The sequence below is a fragment of the Acomys minous genome (assembly GCF_964271855.1).
Source record: "Acomys minous genome assembly, chromosome: 16".
NCBI lineage: Eukaryota > Metazoa > Chordata > Mammalia > Rodentia > Muridae > Acomys > Acomys minous.
The window spans coordinates 47535715-47559840 of NC_140498.1; the positions used below are offsets into that span (position 1 = coordinate 47535715).

Below are 24126 nucleotides of genomic sequence, written 5' to 3' on the forward strand. Positions count from 1 at the left end.
GCTAATGATAGCCCTTGACCACAAGGGTTATTTCTGCATATAGATGGTCCCCGTGAACGCTCACCCCAAAGGCACTCAGTGAGCGCCTCCTCTATGTAAGCAACTAGAAACACAACATGAAAACGATACGTGAAGTTACTAATTAAATTCATTATTGTGACTGTAGACTCAGAGCCCCTGATGACTGCAAACGCCTGATGGCTCCTTTGCCAGCCTTTGTGAGTGTGAAGGATGCCTGGCTTAATCACAGGGAAAAAAAAAAAAAGGAAATGATACTCAGACTTTTTCAGCTCTCCACCACCAATCAAAGCAAAGATGATTCACTGAAACAAATATAAAAGAAGGGAGACAATAAGGTGTGGGGTTCAATGGCCTTGCGATTCTCCTGTGTGGCTAGTGGCAGAGAGCAAGGCCAAGTCAGAGCTGAGCTCTGTGTGGAGCCTGGGCTTGCTATCATGGGTAGCAGGTGTTCTCACTCCTGAATGGAGAGGCCAACAGTCTACAGGATGGCCAGGCACGTGTGCAGTTGGAGTGTGAAGTGTCTGCCATAGGCACATACGTAGAAACATTCGGTCACTACAGGGGTGTGGTGGCGGAACTTCTGAAAGGGGAGGCCTCATTGGAGGAAGTAGGTTGTTGGGAGGAGCATCCCGAGGCATATATCCCAGCCCCACTTCATGTTCACACTCTGCTTCTTGGTGTGCTGTATGTAAAGACATCCACCACAGTCTCGGACCACCATGACTGGAGCCACGCCCACCACCATGCCTTCCCCACTGTGTTAGTTAACTGTCTAGCTATTGTGATGAAATACCTGGCAGAGACAAGGAAAGGAGGAGTGTACACACAAACACGTGTACACACCCACGCATGCACACACAAACACACACACATACACACACACACACACACACACACACACACATGCACACACACTCACACACATACACACACACATACCACAATTTTTTAAATGAACTCCCTCTCTCCCCTCCAGTGATCTGCCAGCTAAGGAGTTTTTTGGTCGAATGACCATTTCTCCTGGCAGATTGAGGCAAATAACGCTTCCAGATTCTTCTCGCTGCCTTCCATGCTTAGCAGTGTAGACGGAAAGTCATTTCTCAGACCCTTAAGACTTGTGAGTGCACTCGAGACCGCACTGGTCAAAAGATGAGGTGTGAGGCACAAAAGGTCTTCCTTGCAGGAGAATTACTGAGAAAACAAATGTGCTTGCGCTGTCTGGTTGGGACCTTCCTGCAGTCCTGCACAGCGCCTCTCACTTTGGCAATGAGACCGATCTCATCTGTGTTCCTATCCGGATTAGTGGATCATGGCATATTTCTATTGATCTCAGTTAAATCCAACAGCATTTTGCTGAGACAAAGAGGCACAGCAAGCTCCTTCCATTTCCACACGGAAAGGGGGAAGCAGAAAGCACCCACCTCCCTACAGGAACCCAAAACACAAACTTAAATGTTCTAAGCCATTTAATCTTCAATAGAAAAGTCAATTCTTTTCAAGGGCTTAATTTCCTTGGATTCTTGTTTCTCCATAGAAATGGGACTTGAGACTTGACCTACTTGGTCTTGCCTCTGAGGTGACTGTCTAACCTTTTCTACCATATCACATCTGTCTTATCATCGTGTACCCTAGGCCAGCCTCAAGTTCATGATGTATTTGAGCATAACCTTGAACTCCTGACCCTCCCCTCCTCTTCTAGAGTGATAGACTTAAAGACTCAGACCCCGCTCCCACGTTCTGTAGGGCAAGGGACTGAACCCAGGGCCTCATGAGTGCTGGGCGAGCTCTCTATGAACGTTCCTAGCAAGGCTGTTGGCTACACTCCAACTGCTCCTGTAGATTTTGGAACACAAGAAGCCCCACCTGATTGGCCATCTCAGACAGTGCTGTGATGCTCAGAGGCATCCTGCTGGGCTTACCCTTTGCTTTGTGGGAGACAGCTTTCTTCATCCAATCACCTTCAGCTCACGGCATCCTGCCCTCCACTTGAGCCCCTTTCCCACATCCACCCTCCTAGCCCACTCCTCTCCGGCCTGCCATGGGTTTCTTTTGGCTTATCAAGCTTGCTAAGCTCTTCCCAGCACAGGGCGATGTTCTTCTCCCAGGCTTTCAGTGTCCAGCCCTTCCTGGTGAGCTATAGTGCACAGGCCACCCTACTCTCCAGTCACATCTCCTACGGATCCCCTCCACAAGGCCCGACAGCGTTCCTTCCTTGCCTGAGTTGCTTTCAGCCGTTTTTTGACACATGACTGCAAGATCCTTGCCTTTACCATGGGTACATATGTCTGTGTCTCCAACATGTCTTTCAGGAGAACCCTAAACTTAATATGTCAGCGTTCTATTCAGTGGGACAAAAGAGAGAACGGCCCAGGTGCAGCCCAGGTCCACCTGGAGCCACCTAAAGTCATGCCAAGGCCAGAGTCAACCCGAGCTCATACAGGCTTTGCTTAAACTAGGAAAGTATCCATTTGGGAACTAGAAAAGGAACAGAAGGAGGACAGCACGCTGGGGAAAGAAACCCAGAGACACAGGAAATGGGACGCATGACTTAAGGGAAACTGAAGGGATGGTAATGGGGGTGATGGCGTTTGTTGGTCCCATGCTTGAATCCTACCTTTCTTGTTTACTCACTACAAGTTTCCTCTAGGTGTTTTTAATTTTTATTTGTTTGCATATGTACATGTGTGTGCGTGCATGTATATGCATATGTGTGTGATGAATATGTGTATGCATGCAAACATGTGGAAGCCAGACAACAAATCTGGGTGGCTCCTTGGGAGAGCTTTACACCTTGTTTTGACATAGGGCCTCTCACTAATCTGGAACTCAACAAGTAGGTCGGACTAGCTGCCCAGTGGATCCGGGAGATCCATTTGTCTCTACCATCCCAGTGTGCCACCATGCCTAACTAGCATTATTATTATTATTATTATTATTATTATTATTATTATTCCTGGGGCTTGAACTAAGGGCCTTGTGCTTATAAGACAAGCCCTTGACCACTTGATTCACCTCTATAACCTTGAAAGTTTCTTAGTTTTCCTATAATCTGCTAGTATCAGTTTCTCATGACAAAAAACACCCACTCCGCATAGGCACTGGAATTAAACAAATGCATACTTGACACATCTCTAGGCAGGTGAGTCTTCTGATCTACCGCATGATCATGACAACAGGGTTTACTTGACATTGGGACTGGAGCCTAGATACGGTTGCACAAACTCTTAGGTAGGACTGAACACATCCAGCCAAGAACATCCCCGGAACTCACTTGATCTTGACAAACTTCCGACAGGGCACTGTGTTCCTCACACAGGTCTCTGTCAGCGGGTCTATGTCTTCGACGATGACGAAGGGCGCTTCCTCCAGGGTGACGATGCTCAGGTGGTTGTCGTCTGGCTCACAGTCAGAAAAGGACTTGTACCTTGGCCACACGGCATGCCTCAGGCTGAGGGTCTGGTTCTCCCACTTGCCCACCTGCATAACAAACACAAAGACATGCTGTGCTTCCATATGTCACAGACTTCCATAATGGTGAGTCCTCCTCACAGGAGATGGAGAGCCAGGAAACTGGTGAGGAGGACCTGAGTATCGGACAGCTCCTCCACATCCCAGACTCCTCTAGAGGCTAATGAGAAGTGTATATTTGGCGGTGGTGACTAACACATACACTTCTGGGGCTCCCCAGAAAGATCCTACGCTCTGCCAGAGTTCAGGGCCACGGGTACTATGGAAACAGCATGGACTGTGGTAGGTGTGGGTTTGAGTGTGCATCCCCCCTTCTCAGCTGAGCAAGCCCTTCATCATCATTTGTTTCCTCATCCGAGTCCTGATGCATTTCCACCTGTTTTCTACCATGTCAGGAGAAGCCAGCAGTGCACACACAGAAAGCCAAGTGCCTGATGCACGGGAGGAAGCTCGGCCTTCTGCTGCCATCACAGAGGACAGGAAAGAAAGAGGGAAGCACCAGACTTTGCTGAGAGAGAGGGAGGGAAGGAAAGAGCAACAAGAAGTGAATGAGGGGGGGAAAAAAGAAGAAAAGGAGGAGGGGGACTGAGCAGGGACAACCTAAGGGGACAGAGCCAGTGATGGAATTGGAAGCATCATTTCCAGCCCTGAGACGGGGTCCCATTTAAGTTGCAAATGAAGGTGAACTTTTATTAATCCACCGAGTGGAGACTGTTACTCCTTAGTAGGCATCAAGACCTGTCAAAATAGAATCGATTGTATTCCCGCTGAGCAGCAGCCAGCGTCTTAGTGAAATCAAATTGAAGGCTGTATGTTTTGAACCTTAATTTTATTTGACAGTTTATTGGCAGTGTTCACATACTCGCCTGGAGAAGGCTGCCCCCGCGCCTTCCTCTCTCCACCCTCCTCCTGAGCAGCTTCCTGACACCATAGGTCAGCCTTTTATTTGTAATGCCAACCTCAAGGAAAACACCTCCCTGCAGAAGCTAAATGCCCAATGCAGGCCTGTCTGTGCTGACATGACCTGCTCACCTCTCCTCTGGTGACGTGGGTGTCACCAGAAATGAATCTTGGGCCCTTAAAGACAACCCAGACACACCGAGCACCAGAAGGTGAGGAGGGTGAAGAAGAGAAAAAGAAATTCTTCTCTCTGAGATTACCTCATCATTTGCACTGGAAAATTTTTGCTGGCTGTAAAGAAACATCCCATGTGGCTAATTACAAAATTGTCTAGCTTTGGTGATAGTGTCCTTTTTTTAGACACAGAGGTTGGCAGACTAATTTGGTGAAGCAAACAAGCTCATCTACCCATGATGTGTGATCTAAGCTAGGGAGAATGCGGGCTCCGTGGGATTCTTTCTTCGTGCAGCATTGATTTATTGAACACCTACCGCGTGCTAGTACCAGCCTAGGAGTAACGATGGATCAAACTGAATGGCTCCTGCCTTCTTGATGCGATCAGTCAGCTGAGGGACAATGCTCAAAATAATAATACCAAGACTATACATAGATCGCAAAATCTTGCTTCCTGTTGGAGAGATGGCACAGTCTACGAGTGCTTGTACCATAGTCTGGGGACCTGAGCTCAGTCTCAAGAACTCATGTGACGAAGTAGGGCATGGTGGCATGTACTTGTTATCCCATTGCTGGGAAGGATAAGACCAGTACATCCTGGGATCCTGCTGGCCAGCCAGGCTAATCTTGTCAGGGAATTACAGGCCACTGTGAGATACCCTAAACCTTCACCCCTAAAACCAGGTAGACAGTATCCCGAAAAACAGCATCAAGGCCCAAGGTTGACCTCCAGATATCACACACATGCACACATGTGTACCCACACACACATATGCGTAAACATGCGTACATGAACACATACATTTTTAATATGCATTTCCATGTGTCTTTGAAAACTCAAACCTGACCTCCAAGAGAGGTTGGGTAGATGGGTGGGTGAGACAAAGTCCCTGACAATTAAGAAGTTTTGAGTGTTTTCACTAGCTTTACCCTTTAGCTGAATAACTTCAGAAAAGTCACTTTTTTTCCCCCCTGAGCTTCACATTTTGTCTGTAAAATGCAAATAACAAGCAGAAATCCCTTCAAAGACTGTAGTGATATCTAAACGAGACAAAAATGCACACAAGAACCTACTAAGGCACAAAACGTACACAGCAGATGCTCTCATTCCATTGTTAACATTTATGACATCTCCAACATCATGTCATTTGAGAAGCCACCTTTTGGGTCCCCAGAGAAGGAAACCCTATGCCTGTCTCCACTATGGCGTTCCATACTATCATTACACGAGAGCTGCGTAGCCAAGAAACATTGTCACTTACTCTTTCCGCCCTCCCTAGATGCTACATGATAAACATTCTAGTTCGGACTTCATAGCTCAACAGAGAGAGGTTGTGTAGCTTTCCCTAACTCACACAGTAAGGCTCAAACTATTCTCTGTGCTTCCATTAATTCATCCTTGGTAATCACACTGCAGCTTCAAGGCACTTCCTGCCTTCCAGACATAGCTTCCTGACTCCCAGTGTAAGTAATATGCACGTGGATCTGAGCTGAGCCAATGAGGGACAGCCCTGGAAATTTCGCTCAGCCTATTAGCGTACGTCATGATGGAAACAAGGTGTTAGAGAGTGGCTATTGAGCTAGCTAGTAGAAAGGCCAGAACAATAAAGTGATGACATCCTTTGTGTGTGTGTGTGTGTGTGTGTGTGTGTGTGTGTGTGTGTGTGTGTGTTGGAGTGGAGGTGCCAACGCAAGCGTATGTGCCTGTGAGTAGAAGCCAGAGGCCCATCTTGGGTGCTGCTCCCCAGGCACTGTAATCTTGTTTTGGTTTTGGTTTTGAAAGCATTTGTTTTAATTCTGAGATTATAATTTAACTACAACATCTCGCCCTTTCCTTTCCTCCCTCCAAACCCTCCCATATATCCTTTCCACTAATTCAAACTCATGGCCTCTTTTTTTTTTTTAAACCAATTGTTACTGAATGGGTGCGTATGCATTCCTAAATACAGGCTGTTCAATCCCCAAGGTACTTGTGTGGGGGTTTCACTGACTGACACTGGACAACCAACCGTTGCACCACCTCTCTGGTTCCCAGCATTCCTCACTTACTTTCGGCTCTTTGCGAAGGGTTAAGGCTTGTTTTTTTGAGGTGGAGTTTCTCACTAGCCTGAAGATCACTGATTAAGCCAGCCGAACGGGTCAGTGAGCCCCTGGGATGGACGAGACTCTGCCTTCTTGACGTCGGGATTACAGATGCACACCAACTGGCATTTCACTTACTAAACCATCTTCTCGGCTCCCTTCGCCTCTTAGAAGACTCAATGTTGACTTTCCCCGAGCATTTATCAAGCATTAGGCATCATTCTCGGTATGATTTTAATTTCTACATGGCTCTTGTACACAAAAGAAAGTTATGGGGCAGTTTTTAAAAATCTCTATCACGAGTATTTTTCATCCTTAAAAACAGGCCTCCACTCACCCAAATAGGCTGTGTGGGAGGAGGGAGAAAATCTTTTGCCTTCAAAATAAACTGAATTTTGATGATAGAGCTTTGGGGTATTTTCAGCAAATATAGTGAAGTTTGGAGGACAAAATGAAAATAATTGACCTCTGATGGAGAGAAGTGATTTCACTGAAAGAAATATAAAAAGGAGAAATTAACTTTGTAAGAATTTTTTTTATCCATTCTTATTAATATAATTTAAATACAGTGCTTTGAGGAGGCTAACGGCCCTTCAGCTTCTAGAAAGTGCTCTGTGAATGGGCAATGATTACTCTGCAAATGTTCAGCCAATATGTTCTCAGAGCAGAGATAATTTCATCTCCAGAAACTGCATGTCTCACGTTAATGTCTTGGCCTCTTCATGGCTGGAAAAGCTCAGAGGGATGTCACGGGGGCAGCAAGGGGCTGGAAGCATTTAGGTTAATAGATGTGTGCACCTCTTTTTCCAAATGATTGTGAAGGCTTGATCCCATTGAATCTATTTATGAATTGCTTACAAGATGCAATTAAAATGACTGTATCATTACAAGATGCAATTAAAATAACATGCTTTCTGATCTCCAAACCATAAACACACACACATGACATACATGAACATTAAAACTTGGGGGTGGGGGTGTGCCTTTGTTGGCATGCACAAAGCTCCAGGTTTGATCATCAACACTGGATAAAGTTGAGTACAGTGCCTCACCTGTAATCAGAATCAGAAACTTGAGATTATCCTTGGCTACAAAGCAAGTTGGAGGCTAGCCTGGGCTACATGAGAGCATGTCTCAAAAATAAGCAAACAAGCAGCAACAAGGATGCTAAAGTTCTGAGTCTAGCCTTGCGCAAACTCTCAGGCTGCCTGTCCAACTTAAGCCTCCTCTACAAGCAGCTCCCGCCAGCCTCGCTGCTGTCTCCTCTAGCTCCGTCTCTGTCTGCCTCTCAGTTATTCCATCACTCTGCAGCCTCTCATGGTATAACATGTACACTGACCCTTCATGCTACCAACAAGAAACAAGCAAACACCAACACAAGCCAAGGCAACTAGACATGAGCACATACCTGTAGATACTCAGACTACATGCATGCTCATAGCCTTCACATACAACTATACATACAGGCAGGCTCTCACGCCTCCAGTCACATGTTCTTGTATGCCCATAGAGAGAGACAAGATGCTAAGCTATAAGATATGACACATAAACTTTTTACCAGCACCCGGTCTGTTACCTATAGCTACCTGATTTCTTCTAGCTGGACTCTTTCACCTGTCATCTTACCTACTGAAACCTACCAGCGTTTTTCAGGTCCAGCCACCTCAAAAGCCAATTTGCAAATGGATGACAATACCCCATATGGTGTGTGTGTGTGTGTGTGTGTGTGTGTGTGTGTGTGTGTGTGTAATCTCTAGAACATTCTTTTTTCCCTCCCTTGTTCTCTCATGAACTGCACACACATGCATTGGATGCTTCTCTTCGTTCACATCAGGAGCCCCTGGGGCTGCAGCAATGACAGTCCTCACAGGGTCCCCTCTCCCCTGGGGCTGCAGCAATGACAGGCGTCCTCACAGGGTCCCCTCTCCCCTGGGGCTGCAGCAATGACAGGCGTCCTCACAGGGTCCCCTCTCCCCTGGGGCTGCAGCAATGACAGGCGTCCTCACAGGGTCCCCTCTTCCCTGGGATCTGGTTGAGAAGAATGAAGGAGACCCGGCCACATTAAAGGGCTGGGGTACAGATCTGCTTAGTGGTAGAGTGACGGCTTGGCATGTACAAAGTCCACCTGTAGGACCAAAAAAACCCAAAAAACCCAAAGCAAAACAAAACAAAAACAAGCCCCCCCCAAAAAACAATGTAGCCCCATCACAAGAGGTGGGACAGATGATGTGCTGGGGGTTCACACTGGCACTGAGGAAGGAGAAAGTTCCTTATGTAGAGGTACAGACGTGAGGCAGACAAGACCAAGAGCTGGTGGGCATCTTACCTCAGTGGAAAGATTGGCACAAAGTCACAGCATCTCAAAGTAGGAGGATCCTTAGGACTCAGAGATGCACCGAGTCCTAAAGGGTGGGGTGAGGGCTGGGAATGTCTCGAATGAAAGCTCTGTAGATGCTCCAAGTTGGTCAGTCTACAATATGAACCCCACATTTGATGTAGTAGGGTGATATTTGCATTAAAGAATAACAGCCAGATCATTGGGGTTTTCTTTTTTCCCATAGAAGCCAAAGTTAAAAGAGGGAAATTTCCTGTTTAGCTGCTCTCTTTGGAGACAGGACAATAGAGACTGTGAAATTAAAAACAAGAGAAGTTTATTAAAAGCGACAAGGAAAGCTGAGTTCACACCACCTATGCCCTGATCCGACTGGGCAGGGGAGCTAATGTGGTGATTCCATAAACAGAGGAGAAAGCGGGCCTTAAGGCAAGCCCGGGTGCAAAACCTAACCCATCAGAGACCACTCCACGCCAGATAATAAGGAGTGGTTTACATGCAAGCTGGCGGGAAGATGAGTAACGGACTCTTCAGGAAGATGAAGTTACAGAGGAACGCAATACAAACAGCAGGTCAATTTCTCTGTACCTGAAATACAAAAAAAAAAAAAAAATCTTCCAAAAGGCAGGCTATAAGTGACCGTGAAGGAGCCGTGAAATGATTTCATGTCCACACTTTGCATAAGTAGCATCATCCATTAGCCTGACTTCCATGCCTCTGCAAGCTCCTCAGTGCACAAGCAAGCCAAGAGTGAGACTGCACCAAGGCTGAGGTGGCAGCTGGAGAGCCCAGGCAGATCTGAACTGGGTGCCTCTAGGCATGACAGCACAAGTGTCTGAGCTTCTGCTGCAGTTTGGTAACAAGTTGAAATATGCCACAGCCAGACTGTTTCACAGGGGGGCACAGTAATCTGTCATATTTTTTTTTAAAGACGAGTGTGACATTTAAAGTTCACCTATGACAGCTAGGGCATGGAAGTCAAGTACTACTGTGCAGCTCAGTTGTCCCGGCCAGCTACAGGCAAACAAGCGCCATAAGAAAGTTGCTGAGAAGCAGTTCTGGACGAGCCTGCGTTGCTTCAGTGCCGTGGGAACTTGGTGGCCGCTTGAGAATAAGAAGTTTTCGGTGCACCAGTTGAAGGAGGCGAGGTGATGAGACTTCGCTCTTTCAAGACTGACTAAGAACAAAGACGAAGATGGCATAATAGAAACACACACCTTTAATCCTAGAACTTGGGAGAAGCAAGGAGGCTCTGTGAGTTCAAGGCCAGCCTAAGTAATCAATCAGCTTAAGACCAGCCAGGGTAATAAAATCTATTAAAAGAAAAAAAAAAAAAAAAGACCAGCCAGGGCTACACAATGAGACCCTATCTCAAAACAAACAAACAAACAAACAAACAAACAAACACAGAGACAGACAGACAAACAAAAAGGATGGACTTGGGCCAGTGGGATGACTCAATGGGCAGAGACATACTTGCTGCCAATTGTGAGTTCAATTCCTGGGCACTACGTGGTGGAAGACAGGAAACTGCCTCCTGCTGGTTGTGCTGGGGAGCTCCTCATTCAAACTGAGGCACATGTACACATGTGTGTATGCACTCATGTGTGGGAAAGATTAAGCTTTGTCGCAGATGGAAGCAGTCTTGGCGGGCTTTACCCTTAGGGCACACCATGAATACCTTGTGAGAGACTGTTCGGAGCCTTCCTGGGCTTGGAATTCAGGAAGCCTACCTAGGAACCCCACCGTGGCTATTGTTTTCCTAATTGACCCTAGAAGGGAGAAGGGACCGCCCTTTGCATATGACTGGAAAGGTGGGGGAGAGAAAAACAAGAGGGAGAAGGAGAGAAGAAGAAGGCGCGGAGAGAGAGGAAAGGACCGGACCAGCTCGTGGGACTGAGACACCTAAGGACCCGTCCTGCCGAACGGATTCCAGGAGGTTTTAATCTTCTGTCCCTTTAACCTTTTTTTCCTTCTTGTATATGCTAGTTGGGTTGTATAATAAAGTTTAATTGTTAATAAACTGCGCCAACACTCATGTACACACACAGAGTAGATAAATGTAACGTAAAATTTTAAAAGAATGAACTCCTAGGCCTGAGGTTACTGAAATGTGGGCAAAATACTTGCCTCGCAGGCATGGAGCCTGAGTTTAAAGCCCCCGGCACCAAAAATAATCATTTGAAAAAAAGCTAGAAATGGCAGGATGCCTCTGTCATCCAGCACTGGGGAGGCAGAGACAGGAGGACCCCCCCCCCCCCCGCCCCTTATTTCACTGGCTTCCTGGTGAAGCCGACTCAGGGAGTTCCCAGCTCTCTGAAAAGCCCCGTCACAAAGACTAAAGAGGAGAGCAATTGGGGAAGACACCAGACCTTAACCTCCATTCCCTACAAACACACAAACATATATTCATATACACCACGGGGGAGAGAGGGACATGGAGGAAGAGGATGGAAGTCCTGCATTTCCACAGTGCTGGGTCTGAGTCAGGATCTGGGATACTGAGCCTTCCGCCAGCCTCTTAGAGCACTCTGCTATGGGTAGGCCAAGGACCCTATTTTGAGAAGCACCAGGGAGATCATACCTTTGCCTACAGGCAGAATTAAATGCAGCTGGAGAAAAAGATGGAACTCTTTCTTCCTGGGTGACTTACATAACCAGTGGCAATTGCCAGCAGATCTCAATGAGTTTAATCAGCTATTACAGCCTTAATTAAATTCCTCTCAGTTGAAATTTCAGAATTGCCTAATTGTTACAGAGCTCACATTGGAGCTGTTGATTTTTTTCCCTTCTGTAACCATTCTTGGGTTAATCTAATATCTTTACAGATTAAAAACACTAACTGCTGTAGAACCAAGCACCAGTTTGGTCATCTGTGGAGATGCGTTTTGGGTTTTGACATTTCCACAAACAACTCAGATATCTACAACCTTTCTTCCTTGCTTTTTTTTTTTTATTGGCACATATTTATCATATGGTGTTGGGTTTCACAAAGACAATTTTTTTTCAAGTTTGGAATGTTTTTTACTATATCCTTCTTTCTCCTTCCTCCTTCCCACTAGTGTCTTTCCTTCCCTAGTCAACCCTTCTGTGTTCACACTGTGTGTATTTCTACATATCTATAAAGTAGCCTAAAATACACAAATAAGAAGGAAAACATGCAGTATTTGTCTTTCGTGCCTGGCTTATTTGACTTGATGTAGTAGCCTCCAGTTGTACCTATTTTCCAGCAAATGATATAATTTCATTCTTTATGGCTAAATGAAATGCCGTTGTGCACAAGCAGTGGGTTTCCTTTATTCATTCGCCAAGACTGATTCTGCAAGCTGGCTCTCATGAACACCACAGTGGTAGACACAGACCCGCGTGCCCAGGAGCAGGAGACCAGGCTCCTGTTGTAACAAGCTTCTCCTCAGGCTCAGTCAACAGAATAGCTGGAGGCTTGCTCACGGTAGAAATTTGAATTTAAAAGTGAAAGTCTTTGACTTCATTTTCTCTAGGAGTTTGTGTATAATCTTTCCAATTCCTCTGTTCCTAGGTCCCCGGGGATGGACAGAAGCCCTATTTCTTTGGTGTACTTTTAATTATTAAAAGTGGCATGCTTTCCTAATTAGCTAAGCAGCTAATAGTGGTCTCTTCCTCCTCTTTGATTCCACATTGCAAAGATCTAACATCAGAGACACGAAAACTCATGGAAAAAGTAAAAGGACCTTGCATAATCAGTAATTATTTTTTTTTCAATATGCTCCTGGGAGTATTGTAGAATTTCTGTATCAGCCTTTCATGGGCTGTAATAGTAATTATTGAATAACTAATAAATATAGTCATTGGCATTTATTGAGGTACTACAGTCACCCCAATAAGCATTTTCTTATTTTATTGCCATGATGCTGCAAGGGGGAAAAAGGCCTGCTATTGTCATTTTGCAAACTGAAAAGCTTGATCGCGGAAGTGACTGGCCCACTATCAAACAGGAGATGAGAAGATCTGAGCTCTGACATCAGATGCCAGACCTCGGAGACCCCAAGGCTTCCAATGGTGACACTGTATCTGCTTTGGGAAGTTTCGAGGACATAATGAGCCCTTTGGGTTGGTGGGGAGAGTGCGGCATGACTCAGCCAGAGAGGAAGGAATGCGCGAGAAGGGATGGACAGAGCGATGCCCTGGGAGCTGGGTTCTGTGCCCTAGTATGTATAGCCTATTTCCTTTACAGAGGGACCTTGTTTGCTTTCCTTTGTGGAGTACAGGGGAGGAGGGAGAGAAGGAGGGGGAGGGAGGGAGAGGGAGAGGGAGGGAGAAGGAGAGAGAACACAACCTGAGGTGGTCTTGCAGCTTTTTTTCACACATGGCACTTTTACCTCCTCAGTTTTCCTGTAAACTTACTCTTCTAAGGACTTGAACTCTACCGACGGAAAATGCCTCCAGCAGCAGTGCTATGAGTGAGCCCTGCCCTTGTGGCCTGGGGGTTGAATTCCAGCATGAGGACCATGGACATCCAAAAGGCAATTAGAGTAATAGATCAGGAGAAAGAATCCACCCGCTGGAGTGTGAGCTCCGTGACAATTGGGTAATTTGGAGATGTCAACCAAGAAGAATGTAATTAAGGCTCTAACAGCTGATTAGACCTCTTCGCCCCCATAGTAGCCTCCATCCCGTTACATAAGGGCCCTCAGGAGGAAAGTCTGCCCTCCCCCTGTGTCAGTGCATTTCACATGCTGCTGCTTAAGAAGCCACTATCTGTCCACGTGGCTGCATCTGTTTTTGCTGAAACCCGAATACAGAATTGGGCGGAGGAGCTCTTCACAGTGACACTGCATCGATCAGTCCAGGGGAGGCAGGAAAGGGGAGCACAGATGTTGGGCCTGGGGCTGGGCACCATGAGAACCAGCCTGCAGCCACGCCTCTCTCAGAGTGCAGCAGTCATTCTTGCTTTGTTTTTAATACCTTCACAAAGACTTCTTAGACACATGGCAAAGGTTTCCTTTTGACCTTCTAATGCACTTTGTTCTGGGTAAATTTCAAAGATCAGCATCACTCCCAATGAAAGGCCGCTTGCAATCAGGCAGTCAACAGCTCTGCCAGGAAGCATTTACCTGGACAATATTTAGTAACTCTGTCCCCTTGGCCATGTAGGCAGTGAGTGAGAAATTGGCCACAGAGTCACAGAGGTGTGTTCCAATCCCGGGAGGATTAGATGTTAGGCTGGTAAGTATGATAATAAAGCTAAAATGTAAGACTCTTCCTCTTTGGCTTTTTTTTTTTAAAGTGAAAACCTTTAAAGTGGTAAATTTTCAGTCTGAGAATGTAACTGTTTATATATATTTTAAAAAATAACTTTCATGTAATCAAGTTAGACTATGGAAGCTGCTGGCATCAGTAACCACACCCAACTTGGGATGTCACAGGCCAAGAGAGGATGGATTTCCTCACTCAGCATTATAGAGGGGGGTAGGGGAGCCTGTTCCATCTGGCTCTCAGCCTTGAAACTTCAAATTTAACCTCATATACAGTGTCTGCAAAGTTTTAAAATAAGGCTGCAAGACCTGAGGGTATTGACTGGTTGAAAGACATCTCATCTTGTTGCCCATGAGAAATTCCTGGGCTGTCAGTAATGCCATGGTGACCGACGAGCATCTGTGCCTTTGTATCTGGGGCAATATAGCACATTTAAATCTCTGAGATGGACATTTTTCTCCTTCAAAATGATGGGGAGTGAGGGCCACCCCCAAGGCATTGATAGCTATTACAAGGACACAAACCAAGCTCTTGTTCGTGGGTTAACTCTGAGGCCATGATGGAATGCCTGCTGATCAGAAGCTCGGTTCTCCTTAGATAAGACGGGATTTGAGTATTTGACAGGCATTTTTCTTTCCCGAGCTCTGGCCATACATGACTTTGCTCCAGGCTTTGTCTGAGCCCTAGAGGATTCTGGCAAGAGGATCCTCCAAACTACTAAAACCAGAAGATTTAATGGTGAGCAAACAGGAATAAGTTTACACACCGTTCTGTCTGTAGTTGGAAACCTGATAAGCAGGGCCTAAGGAAATAGCTCAGTTGGTAAGGTGCTTTCTACAGAAGCTTGAAGACATGGGTTCAAATCCCCAGCACCCTCACAAAACAGGGGGCACCTCAGTGCATGCTTGTAACCCCAGCTCTGATAGGGAGAGCTGGGATGGGCTGATCCCCGAAGCCTGATGCCCAGCTAGTCCAGCCAATCAGCAAGCTTTAGGTCCAGTGAGATGCCTTGTCTCAAAAACTAAGGTGAAAAGAATCTGAGGAGGACAACTAATGTCAGCCTCTGGCCGCCCAATGCATATATGTTCACTTACACATATGAGCACCTGTATGCACATGTGAGCAAGCCACAAACGGACACACACACACACACACACACACACACACACACACACACACACACACACACTACATGATTATTGGGGCATGTCAGGAGGGAGGAAAGGTCCCTATGGGATGTGACAGCTAAGACTCATTGTTTCATAAAACAGAGCTTAAGTAGCCTCAACAGTCAATGCACCTTCACCCCCAATGACTGCCCTCATCTCAGACATGAGTGAACAAAAACTCCAGTGTTCTGCAGAGCCACTTAGAGGAAACTAGAATAGGGCAGCGACTGGACCTTCAGAGCCTCGGGTTGCCCTTCCTGCTAAGCCACACCACAAACAGCAGCTGAGAAGAACCTACGGCTACTGGGAGAGCGAAGGTCAGCAATGGCACATATGTAGGCGCCATCATCTTTGTTAAAGCAAAACTGTTCAGAGTCACAGAAACTGCAGTCAGGAAAATCCCAAGATTCTCAATGAGTGCTGCAACTAATTAGCAAAATCACTCTCCAGCATTACGTGATACTGGATCTTAGTGCATTCGTTCAATAAATGCTTAGGGCCTGCCCTCTGACATCAGCCTCCAGGGTGAATGACCTCTCAGCAAAGTGTCATTCAGGGGTCAAGTGTTTTAGAGTAAGTCCATGGGTTAAGGGTGGTGCTTCCTGTTTCATTTTGTTTTATTTTGAGTTTCGGGTCTCCCAATGGAGCCCAGGCAGGCCCTCCACTCACAGTTCTCCAGAGTGCCGAGACCACAGGTATACACCACTCCGCACAACTGGGTTGTCTATTTTCAAGCGGTTGAAAGAATAATATTCATGATACATGAAAATTCTATGAGATTTGAATCTGTGCCCATAATTAAAGCTTAAGTGGAACACAGCCATGCTTGTTTCCCTATGCGTACTTTACACTTGTTGACACACTAGTGAGGCAAGGTTGAGGGCTTGTCAGGAAGACAGTGTGACCCTCAAAGCCTAAAATATTGGTAAGCCTGCCTCTTACATAAAACATTTGTTAACCACCTTTCTAAATCTCTATTGGTAAAGGACTACTAGCTAGGCCGGGCGTGGTGGCACATGCCTTTAATCCCAGCACTCGGGAGGCAGAGGCAGGCAGATCGACATGAGTTCGAGGCCAGCCTGGTCTACAAAGCAACTCCAGGACAGCCAATGCTAACACAGAGAGACCCTGTCTGGGGGGGCGGGGAAGACTACTAGCTAGATAGCAAACAAAAAAGATAAAATAGAATGCCCTTGGAATGAATTATACAACAAAATAAAAAATGGTAAGAGCAAAGGGTCAAAGGTGACATAGATGCAGAAAACCCTCAGAAGTGCTAAGTAAAGAATTGGGAAAGGTCTCCCGTGCAGGGTGTTTGAAGTTTGCAAATAAGGAAATCAGAACAAAGAGGAGGGACTTGCAGTTGAGGGAGCAGCGTGGACAGAGGGAGCTGAACTGAAGGGATGTGATTGTGAGTCGGGGAGTCATCTAAACTGGAGGAGCCCTGCTGACTACAGCAGGAAGATGAGGAGAGAAATAATGGGAAGGGCCGGGGGTAGATGCTGGGCTAACATCCCTGCTGCTCGCTGGGATCTGTTTGCTTTCGGGTTTAAATCTGCAACTACCTCCCTGATTCGCTCAGAACATGTACGTGCGGCGTGTGGTGATCCTCCCGCTGTGTGCCACCATGCGCCATATTGGACTTGTCCTGTTGGCTAATAACTGATGTCATTCACACCTTTCACAAATGCATTCACATTTCTCGGATGATTTGGTTAAACTTAGAGGTCCATTTTTTTAAAGCATCTCTCTACTTTTGCCATTTATCCCAAGGGCATAAATTTACATAGAAAAACAACTTCAGTGAGTCTAAGAAAGACCACAGGCCCACTTAGGCAAGCTTCTGTCTCTTTCTCGATGTCATGTTTGCCCCTGGCCCTCTCTATTTTCTCTCGAATGGCTCCTCCTTGCTTCCTCTCCCTCTCTACTCTAGCCAAGACCTTCCACTCTTCATGACCACAGATCTTTTTCCCATTTGCACAAATGCCTGCCTCCTCCTGTCCCCTTGTCACACCCACTTGGCACATCCACCCCCATCTCTGAGTCAATCTAGCTACTTTTGCACCTGCAAACCAGCTGTACAGGTAGAGAGCGTCACAGGACCACCTAGCTCAATGTCCTTTCTACCTTCAGAACTAGCTCTCTCACTAGAAATATTCCTCCCTTCTCCTAATTGCACCGACACCATCTCCTAGAAACTATTTCAAACCTTCACACCTGCCCACAAGACTTCAAGGGCTGCCAGGCGCAGCAGCAGCAGCAGCAGCAGCGTTCTCGGTTGATGAATCTACCTCTTATTTCAGCTTAGATGGACAACCCACGTAATCTATAAACTTACCTTGCCTCTGCACGTGCCTTCCTTCTCCTTTGAGAATTAAAGAGGCATGCTTTATCTAGACCAGTGGTTCTCAACTTGTGGGGCATGACCCCTACAGTTTTGAAGGTTGAATGACTCTTTCACAGGGGTCACCTAAGACCATCCGCATATCAGATATTGTCATTAAGCATTCATAACAGTAGCAAAATTAAAAAGTAGTAACAAAAAAATAATTTTATAGCGGGGAGGTGGGGCACGTCACCACAGAATGAGGAACTGTGGTAAAGGGTGGCAACATTAGGAAGGCTGAGAGCCACTGCTCTAGACCACAGTGATTGCAATCCTTTGCCACTTAAATATCCCTTTTCTGCAGTCACTGCTCCTTTAAAGACTTCAGCGCATCTCTCTTCACTAACTAGCAGGCATATTATACGCCAGCCCTTAGAATTTTCACCATGGGCTACCCCATCTTCTCCGAGCGTCTGCACCAGACTGTTTTCCTACCTCTTTGGCTGATGCAAACCTCTACCTTGCCTTTTGACCTCAAATGTCCTCACTTGGGTCACTCCTGCTCCTCAGTCTTCAATTATCAGGTGTGGGTCAACATCAGGAGGATCTGGCCCCTTACAGCCGGCTCATGCTTGATGCCCCAAAGAGTTTCAGTCTCCAACATGCTTACAGTTGACTGATTTCTTCAGTCATAAGAGAGACTCAAGTTCTGCCCCGACTGCAAGTACAAATTACTGAAGCCCCAATGCTCCAAATGACCCCTGATTCATGTCTCTTCCTCCCTCCCCTGTGTCTCTTAAACCAAGCACCCAGCCTTGAAGCTTCCAACATAGTGTGGGCTTTGACTCGTTCCTGGCCTCCAAAGAAGCCTCTCATTGGGCTTTCCCGCTTTGAGCTAATTTTCCCCCAGCAAGTCCATCCTCCAGGCCACGACTCCAAATGTCTTTGTCACGTGAACACTGTTGCTGTTTCAGTTTCCAGTTACAGCTGGAATGAGATACAAATATCATGGCCTAAATGATGCGGTCCTTGTTAGAGGTTGGACCGGTGCTATGTATTTTGATGCTAATTACTGGCTGCCAAGATCTAGTTGCTGCCCTGAGAAGCACATTCTCACTACCCCAAATATTGCTGTGTAACCTTGCCTTCTTGGTTGGCCGAAAAAAAGGCCTACACCTGGGCAAGGCAGAAAGAAGGGGCAGAGTGAAGCTTCTCAGGCTTTAAGGAGAGGAGCATCTTGGGAAAGAGAAGCAGACATGACTGCAGGAGGAAGAAGGAGGAGAATTGCCATGGGATGGGGAGTAGCCAGGTGGACCAAGAAAAGGAACTCTGAACTTCCACATGGAAAGAAATGGCCCAGACGAACAACCTTAGCAATTGTGGGATTATGGATGGGAGGTAGCCCAGACAGAAATGATTAGAAGCAGTTGGCATGGGATGGAGGCTGAGATCTAAAGGAAGGGAGCTTAGGAGGTAATATCTGCCTTGCCCCAGGTGAAAATAGGCTATTCTAAAGGACATCAGGTGTCTGTGTCTTTGGTGATTATAAAAGCAGGTTAGATAATACCACCGTAAAAATTATAAACATAAACATTATTTAGACCATACCATTAAACTAACAGCAACAGTCTCTAGCCTGGCCTTTCTAGCTCTTTGTGGTCGTACCAGTGTCATTTTTACCAGGCAACTCCTGGTCCTGCTTTGCCCCACAGGGATTTATGAAACACAGATAACTCAGCACAGGCTGCTGGGTGCATGCATCTGGCTCCTCTTTGAGTAATAGCTTATAGCATCATCCACCCTGTCCAGAAAAATCCCCTGCCCACCCTTTGCCAGGCACTCCCTATCTGTTACTCAGACCCGGAAACCAAGCTCCCCAGGACTGTCCAGGTGCCATCTTCCCTCACTCATTGACTAAAGTACCCAAATGTTCATCTCTGCTCCAGCAGACACCTTGCCGGTCAGGGACTGGGTTCGGCTACCTTTCTACCTTTTATATCCAGCTCAGGGCTCTCAATGCTCATTAAGTCACTTAATTAACAACCTAAACCAATTGGACCATCCTAACTGCTCCGCCTGCAGGCAGTGACCGGCTTCAGTTGTTCTCTTAGGGGCAAACAATAGTGTGGACTTCGGAGTCAGCTGAAGGCCAGCTTGCACTTGGCCACAGTGCTTGTCAGCTGTGTGGCCTGGTTTAACTCCACCTCTTGAACACCGACTTCCTCATCTGTGAAGCGGGCGTAAGAGGAGGCATCATACCGCATGATCCTTATGAGGATTAAACAAAACAAAGAAATAAACAAGACAATTAAATGAAAGTGCAATGCACTGATGACGTTCTCTGCCATGTAGCTGTTCACTGCCCAACCAATATGACCCGGTTCATATTATCCAGTGCTCTTGGGGTATGAACTCGCACACATGAACCATTGAACATGATGTCCCGCATTTAGAAAGCCCTCAGTGAATGTTCCTTTCTATCTCCAAGGAGTATATCCTCCTACAGACATGGCTGATTCCTGAATGTCACTCCAGGGCATATAAAGCAAGACACCGGCTATAAAATCCAGGCCCACGGCTTGTCTACCAGAAGGATACAAGCGTTCGCTTCTTTCTGCAACAGGAGACAGCTCTGCTTTGCATATAACTGCTCTCTCTTAAATAGAACTTGTATTGTCTATTAATACAATTCTGTGCACAGAGAAGGTCCTGCCAAAAGCAGCCTGCCATTACCTTAGTTCTCCAATAAACCCAAAGGCCTGGAAATTCTTTTATTCTCCTTTTCTCTGACTGGAGGTTTTGCACAATTAATGCATGTCATTAATTTCATAGCTATAAATGTAACTCAAACAATCTTGGATTCTTATGCACTGACTTGTTAGTGTTTGAATGGCCAAGTAGCTGAACTGGGAAAAGATGAATAGAAACAGATAAAAAGAAACCTCAGAAAATAGGCACATTGGAAGACGCATCCTAGTTAGAAAGCTGTGGTATTATAGGGATGATAATATCAAAGACGCCTGAATGTATGAAGGCCCTTTGTGAATTACAAGTTACTGTTAATATCACAGTTTATTTGTCATTCATAACCATAAAGAGGAGAGAGGAACTGCTAGCATTGTTCAGAAGGCTAAACCAATGTTCATTCAAGTAGCTTGACCCAAAAGAGGACGAATTTTCTGGCCAACATTTGTTTAATTGTGTGTACTTCACTATTCGCCCTTTTGTGTGGGCTGTGCAAATGGCCAACAATCCTTGAGGGTGTTTATCTTTAGAGTCTAAACCCATCTCGGGTGAGAAGAAAGAATGTTGTCAGTAGTTCTCAGAAACCTACTCAAAATGCAAAAAGCAAAAGAAAATACCCTAAATAAGTGTCATTTTAAAAAATCTATATTGTGCTCTGCATGCCCAGTGGCTCCCATTTGCTAAGCCCTTTCTAGCACGACCCCTGCTCTTTGGAGTATTTGGAGTAAATTACTTATAACTCCACAATCTATGAAGTGGCTGAGGGATGATGCTCAATTAATTCTTCACTTTTCTCATCTGTAAAATAAACTAGTGCTTAGCATTATGAAATGAGAGAGAGAGAGAGAGAGAGAGAGAGAGAGAGAGAGAGAGAGAGAGAGAGAGAGAAAGTGCCTAGAGACCTTCTGGAGCTTAGGAACTACTGAGCATTTTGTTTTCATAGTTAGGAACTATGTAGAAAAACTAAAATGTGTTTCTTACCTGACTTCTCTACCTCTTACAGCGCTGAGCGGTGTCACCTGCACTGTAGTATTTGAAGAAGGAACATGGCAGACGCGCGGGCTTTGGAAGCCCCAAATCAGAGTCATAATCTTCCTGGGACTGTTGAAAAGGGACCGCTCTCTGCCCTCCTTGTTTTCTCATTGACAAAACAGGCATCATAAAAGTACTAATATCATAAGGGTTTTTGCAAATTAAAAGGGGTTATAAGGACCAGAAAGATGGTTCACTGCACAAAGTGCTTGCTGATTAACTGTTAAGGTCATGAGTTCAGATCCCCAACTGCCACATAAAAGCCAGGCATGACAGCGTATATCTGTAACCACAACCCTGAAGACAGAAGCAGTCAGGAGGATCCCTGAGGTATATTCAGACAAGCTAGTTGAAAGAGTGAGCTCCAGATTCAGTGAAACAGTCTGTCTCAAAAAATAAAGTGATGCTTTGATCCTAGCACACAGGAGGCAGAGGCAGGTAGATCTCTGTGAGTTCAGCCTGGTCTACAAGGCGACACTAGGACAACCAAGCCTACACAGAGAAACCCTGTCTCAAGAAAACCCAAAACCAAACCAAACCCAAACAAAATGGTGGAAAGATATAGACGAAGACACCGGATGAAAATCTCTGAGCTCCACAGATGATTACTACACACACACACACACACACACACACACACACACACACACACACACACACCACATAATGCCATACAAGTGCATGAAAGATCACATATCTAAAGTCCTCTCAGAGCCACAGCAAGGATTTGATGAATAATGGCTTTAATAACTCACAGACCCACTGCAGACAGGGAGGGGGGGCACTGTCATTAGCTCCATCCTACTGAGGTCTGGGAAATGTGAATAATGGTGCTTCAAGGTTGGCCAGAGTATCTGAACTAAATGAGTCTCGTGGCCAAACTTACCCCTAAAATTGCTTAGCACCCCACCCCAGTGGTTCAGCTCTTGACCCCATGGTGTGCCCAAGGATGCTACTGATCCTTGATTCTGCTGATGGCAGCATTTACCCTATTTGTATTCATAATCACTTGCTTTTCTCTTGATGTTTATTTGGACCTTACACTCTTGTCACTGACACCAATTCCCATAGGTTATAGCATCACTGCGTGGAAGTCAACACCACACTTTTCTTCATCCCTTCTCACTTAGATGACACCTCCTGACTGCAAAGCCTTAGGTTTTATTTTGCTAATAAAGCCCAAATCTTGTTGTGTGTATTCAAGCGACCATAGTGAATGCTCCAAGTCAATGGCTCTCAGCCTTCCCAATGTTTCTGTACCTTAATGCGGTTCTTCATGTTGTGACCCCAACCATAAAAGTATTTTGTTGCTGCTTTATAGCTGTGATTTGGCTACTGTTATGAATCTGTGTAAATATGTGACATGCAGATGGTCTTAGGCAACCCCTGTGAAAGGGCCATTCTACTCCAAGGGGGTTGTAAGCCACATGTTGAGAACCACTGCTCCAAGTAAAGTGAGATGTATGGTATTGGTAGAGGAACATTGAACATGTATCTTGTCCTCTGTGAAGCTAAGGGTTATTGCCTGTGAAATGTCCATTTTTAGACACTGGCTGTTGGGATCTGATAGGCAAAATTGACACTGGCCCCTTTTTACCTGCCCATTCTATCTTCTTCAAACACACTTTAACCATGGAAAGGAAACAGTCACACCATCAGCTGTAACCTGCTGGTCCATACAGAGGGAGCCAGCACCAAGAATCAGTGCTCTTCTGACTTCAAAGTTAAACAGAGCCAAGAAAGAGGCCATTGGGGCTACACTTCCTCCCAAGGGCATAAGCATCGATTCACTCATGTCTTCCCCACTTTGGGTATTTGTGCTTCCAACAGGCTTTTTCCACGTGCAGAGAAATCCAGATGGTCCAGCTCCTGCTCCTTCCTGCTCTAGGCCCTCCTCAGTCTTTCTAATTTGCAGGATTACAATTCAAATGGCAACAATATGGACTCTAAAGATGCTATGGATATGGCGGTGATGAGATCTCTAACAGTTTTCAAAAGACAATGGGTAGATGACAGACCAGATGGCAGAGCCATAAGCAATGAAGAGGCAGTTTCTGCAGGGGTGGGGACTCATTTACATCCTCAGATTGTCAGCCTGCAGAAGCTGATTGGCTTTGCAGGAAGAAGGAAGAACCTGATTAGGAGACTGATTTGCATACAGCCCAGGGGAGAGCGCTGAACTGAGATCCCAGAGAAAGAGGAAGAGAAAAAAGGGCTTGGCAGGGGACCCAACATTTGTCATAGCCTTCCTGAAAACACTGGAGCCAGTCCACTGCCCAAGGACCAGGGACTCCCAAGATGGGCTTTCATGGTGAACCGCTGACACATTTCTACTTCACCATGACATGGAAAAGAAATGAACTTTAGAGTCTGACAGAGCTGACCTCCGGTCTAGGATGTCGTCTTGGTCAAGTCACCAGTCACTTAAACCCTCAGTCACTTTATATGTAACTGGCGTAGGAGTAAAGGGCGCTACTATTCATCTTGCTTGCCTATTAAAAAGTAATCAACATAATTAATATAAAGGCCATAACTGAAGCAAAATGGTTAGCACTATTATTGGTGTCTTAGAAAACATGAGGAAGTGTTTCAAGATATACATATACATACGTGTACGTATATACACATACCTTACTATAAAT

The 24126-nt window shown here is 45.9% G+C and overlaps 1 protein-coding gene across 3 annotated transcripts in view; it reads right to left on the bottom strand.

Annotated features, from left to right (window-relative positions):
• GRIN2A (glutamate ionotropic receptor NMDA type subunit 2A) overlaps positions 1-24126 on the bottom strand; it is a 409098-nt gene that overhangs the window by 92121 nt on the left and 292851 nt on the right. For all 3 annotated transcript variants that reach the window (XM_084762469.1, XM_084762471.1, XM_084762470.1), the window contains one exon: positions 3293-3498. In XM_084762469.1, coding sequence (XP_084618595.1) covers positions 3293-3498 — 206 coding nt within the window. The remainder of the gene's footprint in view (positions 1-3292; positions 3499-24126) is intronic.